At 37.8% G+C, this 13,447-nt stretch overlaps 1 protein-coding gene across 3 annotated transcripts; it reads right to left on the reverse strand.

The window, feature by feature from the left end:
• Positions 1–381: 381 nt before the first annotated feature.
• On the reverse strand, positions 382–13,197 carry tdrd5 (tudor domain containing 5). Of its 3 annotated transcripts, none has more exons than XM_024279003.2 (20): positions 12,969–13,197; positions 12,804–12,843; positions 12,314–12,550; positions 10,574–10,782; positions 10,075–10,378; positions 8,765–8,916; positions 8,509–8,592; positions 8,172–8,228; positions 7,699–7,861; positions 7,331–7,458; positions 7,192–7,215; positions 6,865–7,082; positions 6,586–6,795; positions 6,448–6,514; positions 5,288–5,488; positions 4,977–5,111; positions 3,946–4,008; positions 3,116–3,301; positions 2,856–3,018; positions 382–840 (listed from the first exon to the last, which is right to left on the reverse strand). In XM_024279003.2, exons 3-20 carry the CDS (start codon positions 12,540–12,542, stop codon positions 767–769), a joined length of 2,667 nt encoding a protein of 888 aa, XP_024134771.1. In that variant the 5' UTR covers positions 12,543–12,550; positions 12,804–12,843; positions 12,969–13,197; the 3' UTR covers positions 382–766. The 3 variants fall into 3 exon arrangements, with proteins under 3 accessions (XP_024134771.1, XP_024134769.1, XP_024134767.1); XM_024279001.2 differs by having other exon boundaries at positions 12,781–12,843; XM_024278999.1 differs by lacking the exon at positions 12,969–13,197 and having other exon boundaries at positions 12,781–12,960.
• Between the last annotated feature and the right edge of the window lie 250 nt (positions 13,198–13,447).

The following is a 13,447-nucleotide window of genomic DNA, read 5'->3' on the forward strand; positions in this document are numbered from 1 at the left end:
TGATGAAAATAGAGAGAAAAAACATCAAGAGATCCAGAACGGCAAACTAAAAATCTGACTTTTAGTGCATGCTGGTTTGAAAGCTATGAGATCTTCGTGCACAGATCCTCTGCTGCTGTCAGCTGCTAATTCAGCAGCAACCACATTACTCTCCTGTCTTAATAAGGTTTACCAGAGTCTGCCTTTGCAAGCTTCACCCTCTTGCAGCCATGCAAACAAAATAAAAAAGCCCTAAAGCAAATCAAAGCTTGTGCTGCTGCTAGCATTTGTCCATAGCAGTGTTGAACCGTCTGCATATATGTGAACTGATGTTCATCTTAGGGTTCTGTATTTTATTGCATATTTTGAACCGTCCCAATAAGTTTTCAAACATCAACAGAATGAACTGTAATCTTTCATTTTATTTTTTTAGAATCCATTCTTAACAAACATGTTGCACATTTTGCTTTAAGTGTTTACATTAAATTAAAATAGGCCTCATTCTGAAAGAACAGAAAATATACTTTATTTTCATTTTTGAGCTTTCACTTGTTGAACATGCTTCAAATGAGAAGTGAAACAAATATTAACTTTTTTTTTTTAAACAAAAAAAAGTATCTTGATACTTCCATTGTTGCTGCAAAACCATTTTTAAAGACAGGAATTTAAACGAGTTAAAGAGGAAAACAATGTAGCAAAACGACTTCATTAAAATGGCAGGAAATTGAACTTTTAACACAATCTTGATCTGAGCATGTCTTTGCTGCAGAGCTGGTAGGTTCTGGAGTCACAGGCTTCCTCCACCAAACAGAGGAAAGCAGGAACCAGAACGTCTGAGGTTCAGAGTGGCTGCAGGTGCATCTGAAAAACAGGAGCCGGAACCGGAAGAACAGTTGAGCCAGGAGCCAGACAGCGGTCAGACGGGGGAAATCAACTTTGGAATGCAGAGGGGTGTGGTTTCGACCCGCCCCTCTACGAGCTAAGTACCCCTTCTGATGCTTTTACCTTGTTTTTAGTAACCCAGAAGAGATAGTTCTATTCACCAGAGCCTCTCTTTTAATCACATGCCTTATTTATTATTTGATTATTGTGTGTTTTATAGCAGATTTTATAGAGCATGTTGTTTTAGTCTGACCAACTCTTTCCGTTCTTGTTTTTTTTTAACAGAGACTCCAACAAATGGACAGAGTGAAGACTCAGCTACCTCTGTTAAACACAATAACTCTTTTTTTTACTCTCTTTGTTGAAACAGTGGTCCCAGGTATTCTATCTCCACACAAATCCAAATTTTAAAAATCCTGTGGTTTCTTTTGCGTGACGGTCTTTGAGAAGTTTCAGTGATTTTTTTTATTGTGTGCATCACCAAACCTCAGTGTAAAATGATTTGACATTTTGAATTTGGGGAATGATGGGATGCATTTTCGGGTAGCCAATGAGGTCAAAGCCCCGCCCCCATGTAAAATTAGGCTCAGCTCAGCAGTGAAAACTCGAAAAAAAAAATTGAAACTTAAAACTGAGGACTGGAAGTGAAGATTCCAAAAAAAAAGTTGAAAATTCAAAACAGCAGATGTTACTAAAGAATAATTTGTTTTTAATTAGTATTTTTTTATTTTTATTTTTTTCAAGTTGTCACTCTTTTACTTTTCAAATCTTCAGTTTTTTTTTTCAAATTTTCAATTCTTTTTTTCAGGTTTCAAATTTTCACTAATTTTTCTTCAGTTACAACATCTATTTTTCAAGTTTTCAATCTGCTTTTTCGTTCACTTTAAGCTGATCCTGATTTGACCCCATGCAAAAACACAGCAATTAAAGTATGTAGTTTGAAAAAACTAAAGAGAAAATAAAGTTTACTGTCAATAAACATGGAAAGTAAGTTCCAAACATGTTTTTAAACTATATCCCTGACTGTCACACTTGTGTTGTAATTTTTAAGAAAACTTTAAAAACTGAATTTGCTTAAGCTGTGAAATGTTTCTAAAAACATGATGGATACATGATAGAATTTTAACACTTTTTAATAGTACATTCTTGACTTTGATGATGGATGCAGCTTTAAGTAGTTTTAAATTAGTTATTTTTTGTTTTTAATGACTAAATTATTAACATTTTATCTATTCGTTACAAATAAATTAGTACATTTTGTTGTAGATGTGACAGTGACAAACAGAAATCATCTTTCTACTTAATGTTCAGCTTCCATTTTTGCAGCTACAGTTAACCGAATATAATGTGTAAATCTGTCACTTTCCTTCTTATTTTTCTCTCTTTTAAACATAATGCAAGTGAAAGGCCAGTGGAGCAGCAGTGTATCAATATCAGGACAAAAGCAATGAAAGCAGCTTGTTGGGTCAAATAGCTCTGGTAACAGGTCTAATTGGATCTGTGTCAGCTTCTCACTGCAGGTACATCCACCACCGCGAGCAACAGGACAGAAATCGATATGTCCTCTCTGCGCCCATGAACAGCCTCTAATCTGATTGAAGGCATTTCCCTGCGCGTATGCCGGCCAGTGAGGGAGACAGACTGCCTGAGTGCACATGTGAAGGTTCACGAAGGTCACGGCTAAACCCTGTTAGAATGGGAGTGTGTGTAGGATAAGGTTTCGGTCTTCTGGTCTGTACTGCTGTCGCTCTACAGAAAACAGGACATGTTAACGAGGAGGCGATCAAACAAAGGAAAGTCCTACATCGGTGAGACATTTTCAGCCGCATGTCAAAATTTAAGAAATTAAATATTCCAAATGTATAAATCCCTCTGGGGCACATCAAGTAACTTCAACTACTGACTAAAGCAACTGTTACCAATTCTATGGTGTCAGGCCAAAAACTGTTTGGTGAAAAACAATCTGTGGCTCTGGCATACAGAACTGTGATTACCTGGACTCTTGTTGAGGATGGAGGTGTTGAGTCCAAGCATCCTCCAGATAAGAGGAGGTTGGACCAAGGGGGAGTCAGTGACCTTTGACTGCTGCACATCCTGAAGAGCTGGATCACGAGAGTTGGAATCACGGCTGGATGGAGTTGAAAGAGAAGACTTGACCTGTGCCAGAGGAAAAGAAAAAAAGAAACAAGTTGACTTCAGAAGTGAAACAATCATGAGGTAAAGTGGACATAGAAAAAAGTTTTAATTATCTCACATTTGAGTCAGCATCGACGTGAGGTGGAGTTGTCCGAGTCTGGCTTGGATGTGAACACGTAAGCGAGGTGGAAGATGGACTTTCAGGAGTGGCAGAAGGAGATTCACTGTTCATATCCTCACTCTCACTGCTTCCATCATGGCTAAGCGTGGGCTCAAATGAATGAGCGCCGCTTTGGTTTGAATCCTTAAAGACAACAAATGAACACGGATGCTACTTGTTTGTTAGAATATTTTTCCCTTAAAAAAAAAAAACTCTTTGAATTATTTATTTACATTTATTTAAATATTTCTAAAGTACTTCAAAGATCAAGGGATAAACTTTTAACATAATAGATGGTGTACATTTAAATGTTAGTTAACAATGACCAGTTTTGAAACGTATTTTGCTAATCTATGACTAAAATGTTTTGTTAAAACCTTAAGGGTGCTATGCCATTGGTTGACCACAAGATGTCACTGTTTAATTAGACTAAAGCCTCAAAATTTAAGCAACAGCCATCTAAACTTGAACAGGTTTGCTGACATTAAATGCAACAATAAAACTAAATTTGTTCATTTTTTTAAGATTAAAATAATTTTAACAACAATTCTGTTGTCATGGGAGGAGTTTCAAATGTTTTTTATTCTTGTATGTTGACTTAAAGCTTTTGTAAACTTGAATGTGTAGTGAGGTGATGTCTTCAAATGTGGACAGCAGGTCTTAAAGAGGAAAATGTTTCCAGTTCCTGTATTAACTTTGATACATTTATAAAAACTAAATTTATACAAATGGTTGTAGATTCGGTGATGAAAATGGAGATGTGATCTTAAAGGCTGTGGTGCTCCTACCTCAACTTGGATTTTTTCGTTTAACTCAATGACCTCAAGATCAGGCAGTTCATCCTCTTCAACCTAAACACAATAGAAACTGTTATTCTCACAATCAAACAGAAGTTAGTGCTTTTAACAAACACATGTGCCTTTTCATTCAACTTCGTTGTAGATTGTGATGCATCAGATAATCAGATAGCGTAAGGACAGACAGAAGTGAAGGTTAAGACACATAAAAAGTCCAAAAGATTGAGATTTCAGTGAACAGTAAGAATTATTTGATAGTTTCCACGTGGCTTCACATTCTCTGAAGAGAAGAAACTACAGCCATCTAATGGATGCCAGCCTATAAATGTACACATTTCCTCAAATGCCTCAAAAAAGTTGAGCCATCAAATGCTTTTATCACCACAGAGGCAAAACAGGAATTTTAATCTGAGAAAAAAAAATCTGTTGATTTGTGTTTTTGAACAGGTTGTGAGAGTGGTCAGTTGCAGTCGATCACACCAGATTTCTAAAAAGTATTTTGTTAATCGAAACCACAAGTAAAAAAAAGAAAACCCTGTTTTTATTGCTGCAACATTCTATAAAAGAACAGTTTTTGGTCCATCAAAGACACCAGCAACAGTGACCACTTTGGATTTTCATGGTTTAATTTGTGAACAAAAAAAGAGTTTTTATTTAGGTTTGCTTCATCTTTGGGGACAGGGGTGAGGAGTTCTCTAAAAGGTAGATGTCCATCACAGTCAGGAATGGTCCAGAAGAGCCTGTTAATAAGATTCAAATTTCCCCGCATTACAGGTTTCTTTTTCCCTTTTCCTAATTTGGCAATTAATAAGGCAATTAAAATTCCTGGAAGAAAAAAAATTAAAAAAAAATCAACCAATAATCCAACCGACTGGTGTTTTTTGCTCCTTTTAGGCTTTGTTCAAGAGTGATCCACCTAGTCGTTTTGGTCAAATAATAATAATCTATTGTTTTTTTCCACAGAGATGTACAGAAGTTAATCAACAAACAAACATATTCTGCAGATCATGGATCTCTGTTACCTTCTGAGCTTCGTCTAAGGAATGAGGAGACTCTTCTGCTGACTTAGGAGATGAAATCTCCTCAGTCTTTATCTCTGGTAAGTCCACCATTCCTTTCCCCAGGTACAGACTGACTGGTGTAACTTTAACACACAACTGAAAAAAGAAAAAACAAAAAACAATGGTAAGGAATTTAAATTTAACTGACAAAAAAAAAAATTGGAATAAAAAGAAAAAAAACAATCTGGGATCAAATAGTAAATACAGAACAGTGCTGTTTAAATATACTTAAAAAGAATTCTTTAATCTAACGTTATGTGAGCGTGACTCACTGCTTGGCTGGCTGCAGGGCTGCAGACCGTCCCGTGACCTTGGCTCAGCAGGAGTTCATGCACATAGACGTCCTCGTTGGTGCTCGTGTCACACAGGAACAGCTGCAGAACATCTTGGGTGTAGCAATCTAAAGCGCCCACCAGGAAGCGCTCCAAGCACCACGTCCTGAAGGAATGGATGGCCTCATCCGTCCACGTGCCCTTAGAGCAAAAAAAGTCATTCCGTGATGCTGATCCCACAAATTACTTCTCAAAAACATATCTGAAAGAGGAGTTTTCCTTTCTCTTTTTTTAAAACCACTGCCTCTGTGAGGAAAAGACTTAAAGAGTGTGTAGGAGCGTATAAAATGTGCCAGGAAGCTTAAATCCTTTTAATTGAAGCCTGTTGGAGTGAATGATAATATTGACACACCATCTGAAAACACCAATAACAGCATGAAGGACAACAATTAAGTAAAAAAGATGAGGAACCAAAAAAAATGTAAATTTTTGGATGATTTTCCTCTTTTATTGAGGTATAAACTTCAAGTTGAACTTTGAATTTTGAGTGGAATCCATTTGAAGCAAATTTTTTTGTTGTGTTTAAAGACACACTCTGATGAAAACTGTATTTTTAACAAGTTCTTGTGGCATTTTCTGATGTTGAAAGACATGCATAAAGAAAATTAGGCTTAAAATCACATTTCTGAGTATTTCTTTATGCAAACTGTTGTGAATCAGGAGCAGATGAAAAAATGATATTGGGAAATGAACTTATTTGTGTGCATGGCAAGACACAAGCTCCATTTTCTGAACTCTCAGCAGTGGGGAGGGGAACGGGGGAGGGGTTGCCCCTCGCCAACATGCCCGTCAATAATTTAGAGGGAAATTTCTAATGAAGTATTGCCACTCTGCAGAAACAATGTCCTAGAAAATGACAGTTTTTTTATTTTGGCTAAAAACGACATAATCATCAGAATGCCTTTAAAATAGCTCAATCGGAGAGGTTCTTTAAATTTGAAGAAACGATAGAAAAAGTTTGAGTATTTATATCAACTAATATTACCTCTATTAGTCGACATTTGATTACAAATATTAGATGTCTAAAAAACTGTACTTCTCTTAAAGGTGCTCGGCATGCTCAATACTTTGTATTTGTCAGGAATAAATGCCGAACTCACCGAGATGGGTTTGATTCTACTGAGGGAGGCAGGAACAGCTTGTGCTGGAAGAACAGAGTATATAGATCTGGAAAAAACAAGAAGTTAAAAGGGCAGACCCTCCCCAGCTTTTGCATTTGGAGGTTTCCAGGCTCTTACTTAAGAAACTTGAGACTGGCGCTCTGGACCACCAATATATTTCCAAAATCAACAAAGTACACCTCAGCCTGGGTTGGGTTGATAACCCGGTGGATTACCACTCGGTAGAACCAGGATGATTTGGTCAACACGCAACAGACTTGACCCTGTCGGATGAACGGTGCAGGAAGCTGGTATTGCTTTGACACATTGGGACACGTGTAGTATCGCCTGAGAAAGACACGCAAACGTGAGAAATGATTGTATTAGTAACTATTATCTGGATGGTAACTGGGTTACTTCATCTCGATCATCATCGCCCCCAAAGCTCTAGCCTCTTCAGTCTCAATGAAACGTATGTAGAAAAGTCCAGGAGACTCCACCGCCTCCACCAAAACTTCCACCAGCTGCCGCACAGCGCAGCGCGTTGGAGGTTTGAGGCGCTGGTCCAGCAGGGCGTCCAGGGGAACGGCTGGGCTGTGATGCACCTGAATGGGGGGGTACATCTCAGAGGTCTCCTGGAAAAACACGGAACCACAAAGAAAAGGGACAATTCATCGTGATGCTTAATAATCAATCTGCTTATGATATATTTGTAAGGATCTCATTTAAATAAATGTGACAAACCTCAAGTTCTATTGCAGATCTTTGCTGTTATAAAATAAAAAAAACAACATTTGAGTCAAAACAACTATGGATTTACATATGTGGTTATAGTTTTATGAAGCTTGTTTGTTTAAAACAGTGTCCTAAAATGATGTCTTACTATTTCTTGGGTTTCAAATGAGTCGTTGCTTTCCGTCTCCTCTTCCCAGGAAGATTTTCCAGTGGCTACCAAGTTGATTTTAGGTGACAAATCTTCCTGATTGCTAATGGGCTCATTGATTTTGGCATCTAGAGGGAAAAAAAAGTATTTTTAAGTTTGTATAAACTCTCAATTAGTACTAGGGATGTCCCGATCCCATCACCTGATAAAAATGGGGGACAATCTCGTTCAATTTTCTGTTTTAGTGACCAGATAAAAACTTTTCATGTATTTTTTTTTTAGTAATACGTTATTACCATGGGTTGTTTTAAGGTCTGAATGCTGCACTCCATTAATGTGGAAATTGCAACTGTCATGTTTGTACACACCAGGTTGCTTGTTGTCAACGTTGTTTACATCCATGACTACCAAGTGGTTTTTGTCGTCGTCATTTGCCGGTTTCACGAGGAAGATGTCGGTTAGAACTCCGACCAGCTCAGTGACGCTGACAAAGCCATTCTCCAACAACGGCAGCTCTTCGTCAAAGAGTTTCTGAGAAGAGAAAACAACAAGCTGACTAAACAGTCATTAACATTTACCTTTCAGTAACAAAAGCTCTTTTGGGTAACCTGTAAGTGTGTGCATAGCAAAAATAAGAACCTTCAGGGACATGTTATAAGAAATAAAAGTTTTAAACAGAAATCCATCAGGGGGTTGGTGTTTATTTCATCACTGTGTTCATAGAAAACTAAACAAAACGCCTTTTGGACTAAAACACTCTCTCTTTCAGGAACAGAAAATACAAAGTCAGCTTAAATGTCTAAACGCTGTTTGTAAAATCAAGTTCTGGTGCGAAGTTTACCTTGTAATGAGCTGGCAGGTCATGAACAGACAATTCTCCATTTGCCTGACTTACAACCTGTTGAAGGGGACAGAAAGATTTACTGCAACAGCCAGCCAGAGATCTGTTCTTCACAAAAACAATAAAACCCAGTTTATTCTGTTAAAATATATATTTTTAAAACAAGTTATCATTAACAAAATAATTATACAAAAAAAGCAACTGAAACCAAACAGTGAGATCATGCACTCAGTGATGTGTGAGAAGCGTGTTTGTGCTGCAATAGCGGGGCTTCCCAGTTCTTGAATCGCCTCCATGAATGATGGTGGTCTTCAGGATTGACTTTAAAATGTCTTGCCTTTAGCAGCTTGTCCTTCAGATCCTGGCTGACAACACCAGAAACACTATTCTCAATGATCTGCTGACGAAGTTCTTCCTCCAGCTGAAACACAAAATTAAGAGAACATAAACCATGGGAAAAAAATTGTAAAAATCACATTATCTGTGTTTTCAAACAAAGCAATGGTAATATTTAAAAGGATAAACTCCTAGATCTAATACCGGTAAGCTGTTGATAAGTTTTTCAGATTGCATCTTTAAAATTGGAACCAAACCTTAAGCACTCGTTTTTCAAAAGTCGTCAAGCTCGGGACTGGTTGTGTTTGGTCAACCCTCCCCTCCACCTCGGCCTCGTCTGCAACAACTGAGCTGCTATGGGCTGGCTCAGCTGGAGTCTTAGACGGGGGAGGACTCTGTTGAACCGGAGCTGCAGCAGGAAAAGGAAAGTATTTTTAAGAACTTATGTCAAAAGCAAAAAAAAAAAAACTCTTCCATTAAAATAAGTAACATAAGTTCAGTATCCTGTAACGCAGTGATCCCCAACCCTTTTTTTCAGACTACGGACCAGTTCGATGCGAGACCTTCTCTAAACTTTTGATGGTAACATTTATTTTTATCCTCTAAAATAGCTGTAGCTGGTTTAAACTTTATTTGTACACTAAATTTAGTGCATTAAAATGTGATATAGATGTTCCATTAATGTTGAAGGTACAAAAATTGAACGCCTCATCTGAATTTTGAGATCTGATCAAGAAATAAAAAAAATAAAATAATTGTCAATTAAATTTGTATTTTCTAAAAAATATTAATAAACATGAATCAATCCTTTTGGTAACTTTTTTGGTTCACTAATACTATTAGACAGTCAGTTGTTGAATATTTTTCTTTTTTTTTATGGTGTGTAATTAATTGAATAAATCCACATTTGGAGACTTTCTGTTTTTGCCTGTTAAATGCAGATTTCTAGCCAAACTCGTGTTGAGTTTATCCTCCAAACAATAACGCTCGCTGGTTATTTCAGATTTTATTGTTCCCTGATATTGATAAGGAGTAATGTGGTCGCTCAGTTTCCTATGCATGCTTTGTTGTCTTAGTAATATCTACTGTATTTAAGATGACTAGCGTGAAAACCATGGAGACCAACTGTATAAAACACTGTTTTGTTGTAAAAACTGAATAAACTATAAGTTAATGAAACAATGCAGATCTCTTTTATTTTGAAGTCGAAGGCTCTTTTTCTCTTCCTCACTGGTTCTTTTTGTAAAAATAAACTTTCTAAATACATTTGTCTTTTGTTAACTTTGCTAGCTTGGGCATTTTCAACTTAAGGTCATTTTAAGAAAGTAGCAGATGCTTTTTCAACACGTGACTAAGCGACTCGAAATGCCTCACGAATGAGTTGGATGTGTTGGGGATAATTCAGTAGCTTTCCAAAATAAAACATACTTCAGAATCAGACTATAAGTGAAATTGAAAAAATGGAGGCCTTGTTTTAATTTTTTTTTTTTTGCAGTCTGATACCAACTGTCCTACAAACCGGTACCGGTCCGCAGCGGGGGGGTTGAGGACTACTGCTGTAACCCACCTGCAGGTTTTGTTGGAACAATAACTTGGCTGTCTGGCACTCTGGAAAAGGCCTTCATAGTTGGACTCAATCCTGACGTTTTCGGTCCAGTACTTGGTTTTCCAGAAGGTTTCCAGTTCTGACTATGTCTCAGATGTTCTGTCAGGACCAGAACCGAGCCAAACCTGCTTTGTTGAATGCAAACCAGGTCTGCCACTGCCTCCAGCATTTCTCCAGTGGAATAGAAACCATAGTTGTGGATGTTCAGCGGGTGGCCAAAACAGCGACAATAACAGCTCTGTAAATCCGACAACCTAACTGGACCCTGCAAAGGGATCCGTATTATTAGATTGAATTTTTGAAAATTGGTTTGTATTGTTTAATACATTTATGTATAAAAATACAGCGTTCACAATGACATTTCAACAAATAGAGCTCTTGTGCTGAGTGATGGATGGCTTAATACAACCGTGTCGGCTAAGAACAAGACTAAAAAGCCTTTCATGAGGTAAACTTCTACCTGAGATAGAAGGATCCGCAGCTGTGCTCTGAGCTGGGCTGGGAGCGCTGGAGGAGCACGCCCTCTTCTGGGCGGGGCCTGAGGGGTGGCTTTATAGGAGGAAGAGAGGGAGAACTGGTAACCGGGGTTCTTGATTTTTTTGTACGACTTCGTCAAACGCTGCTTGGCCACCAGATCTGCAATCTCTCGAGTTGACTCATCACACACAGCTGTAAAGACAAATCAGAATCAGAACAAACACAGCACTTTAACCAACAAAAATCACGCTTTGGGTGTTTTTAACATATCCTTGTTGTGTTTTTCCCCATGCTGGAGGACATACATAAAGAAAATGAAGATTAAAATGACATTTCTCTGTATTAGTTTATTAAAATGGTTGTGAATCAGGAGGAGACAAAAAAACATGGAGCTTGTAGCAGTGACCTAGTGCTACTATCTGTGGATCTCAAGCTCCCTGCTCCACTTCATTCTGAAGCATCTACTTGCAAACAAATAGATCCATGCACGTCTTCATTTTCCTCCTCTGAGCTGGTATCCGGCTCAAAACTGTACGGCTGGATTGCTCAGATAATGGTCTCCATTGTTGTTGCACCAATAATGTAAAGTTGTGGTTGTAAGGAGCTGTAGTGGGAGAGAATGAAAACAGATGGATGACGGGAAATGAGAGAAGGCTCACTCTACGTCAATGGTCTCGCCCACAATGTCAGAGGCGACTTTCTAATGAAGTAGCGCCACTCTGCAAATTTCCAGGAAAACAACATAGATATTTTGATTTTGGCTACAATATGTAATCATATTTGAAAGAAGGCCTTTACAAAAGATCAAGAGAGTGACACTTTAGAATTGATTATTTTCAAAGACTGTTAAGTTATTCATTATGATCCCAATGACTGTACACAGCAATTACAATTAGCAATACAGGTTAGTAAACAAGAATAGATCCACTTTTCTACTCAAAAATTGTTCATTACAAAGCGGTTTTAAATTATCTTAGTACATTAAATCAAAACAGATTTTGGAAAAATGTTAGTAACATTAGTCTATTGCCAGGTAAATAGCTCCTTCATCCAGATCGGGTAGAGAAAAGATTGCCCTATTATTTCCTAACTCTTGTTTTTCCCCATATTTTTGGAGCAATATTTATTTATTTTTTTCTAAATCTTGACCTCAGATTTTTTTAAATATCTGCTGCTTCAACAAAAAGCCCAAAAATACAAAAGTGTTTAAAATTTATACACTAAGGAGTGTTTAAAGTCTCACTTTGATCATCTTTTGATTTATTTCAAAAGTATTGCCAGTTGTCTTTTAATTATGATTATGCCATTTTTAGGCTAAACTAGAAAAAAAAACGAATTTTCTAGAGGTTTCTGCAGAGCGGCAAGTTAATCAGAACTTTGCCTCTGCAGAGTAAGCCTACCCCCATTTCCCATCATCCTTCTATTTACACTCTCTCCCTCTAGCTTACAGCTCCAACCTAAGATTACCAGAACAACAAAAATGGTGAACAATATTGGAGCTATCCAGCCGTACATTTTCAAGCCAATGCCAGTTCAGACAAGAGGAAAACAAAGACGTACATGGATCTAGTCACCTACAGATGGATCCATTGGAATTGAACAAATCACGACTTTCATTTAACCATTTTAATTGTGATTATATTTTACTTTAACAAGTTTGGCTTGTGGAACTCATGTTTCCTAAAGAGTCCAGGTTAAAAAAAATAATAATAAATGAATGTACCCGTAAAGTATGTGGTTCCATCGGGTCTGTGATGAACAGAAACCACATCGGGCATCTCTCTGGCCATGTCCATCACGCTCCTGAAGCCCAGTTCCTTCAGGGGCATGGGGTGGCCCAGCATGGTCTCGTAGTCCCGCCTCAGCTGCAGAGGATTCAGCCCCAGCTTGGACGAAACCAGCAGCGAGCGGATGTGGCTCTTCAATTTATCTAAAGCGTCCTCTGCGCTCATCTTTGAAGCTTAAAAGTGAAAACACAAAACAACGAGCTTAAGTACAGGACCGCAAACGCATCTTTATCGTTTTTACTTGAAAATCATTAGTAGAGCTAAGCTAATCTTAAGATAACAAACTCAAAAGTAAATCAACGACTTTCATCTTTACTAATTAAAACGTAACAAAGATTAATAAATATAAATGCAACACCCTCTTTAATTGCGACATTTCTCGCTAGCATATTTGAATATTTACCTAGCCGAACGACGTCCTCGTACCTGTAGCTGCTTCCGCACAACAATATTGTTGTGTAAAACCCTAAAGAACAAAATAAAGTTGTCAATGAGCCATTAACTCCCTTTAAAATAAAACACCCAGAAAAATAAAGGACGGTGAATGGCGCTAAATTTGAAGTAACACGCGCCAACTTCAATATTAGCTACCTTGGCTTTGACCGACACAGCTCGTCTATTATGAAAAGATGAGCACTCTGATTATTATGGAAATGTCATGTTTTCCCTCCACTTTTAAATATATTGTAGTATTTAAAGAAATAAAAGAAGTGAAATAAATAAAATTCACACAAAATCTAAAATAACAAACATAAATATTAGGTTTAATTAAAGGTTCATCGGGGAGGGTGTTGAATGTCTCTCCTGTGAGACATCATTTGCTGGAAGTCTGACTCTGCACATTCCTTCTCAGGACAGTGAAAGACTCCCAACACAGGGGCGGAGCTAAAATATTTTATATGGGAGGGCGGGAGGGGGGCAGAGGACTTTGGGAGGGTGGCAAATGGGAAGGCCATTACAAATAAAAAGATCAAAAATAACATTATACTATTGCTCCTTGTAATAAAAGTAGCTGCCATTCATGAGCTGCCCGCAGTGGGGATGGAAAAAGCCTCAAATGTTCAGGAAAA

This window comes from Oryzias melastigma, linkage group LG4, assembly GCF_002922805.2.
Source record: "Oryzias melastigma strain HK-1 linkage group LG4, ASM292280v2, whole genome shotgun sequence".
Classification (NCBI taxonomy): Eukaryota; Metazoa; Chordata; class Actinopteri; order Beloniformes; family Adrianichthyidae; genus Oryzias; species Oryzias melastigma.

Coding starts and splice junctions, on each gene's coding strand:
- tdrd5 (XM_024279003.2), bottom strand. CDS start 12,542: ATGAGCGCAGAGGACGCTTTAGATAAATTGAAGAGCCACATCCGCTCG. Junction 10,379..10,573: donor TGCGGATCCTTCTATCTCAG/GTAGAAGTTTAC, acceptor ATCCCTTTGCAG/GGTCCAGTTAGGTTGTCGGA. Junction 7,459..7,698: donor CGTTGACAACAAGCAACCTG/GTGTGTACAAAC, acceptor TTTTCCCTCTAG/ATGCCAAAATCAATGAGCCC.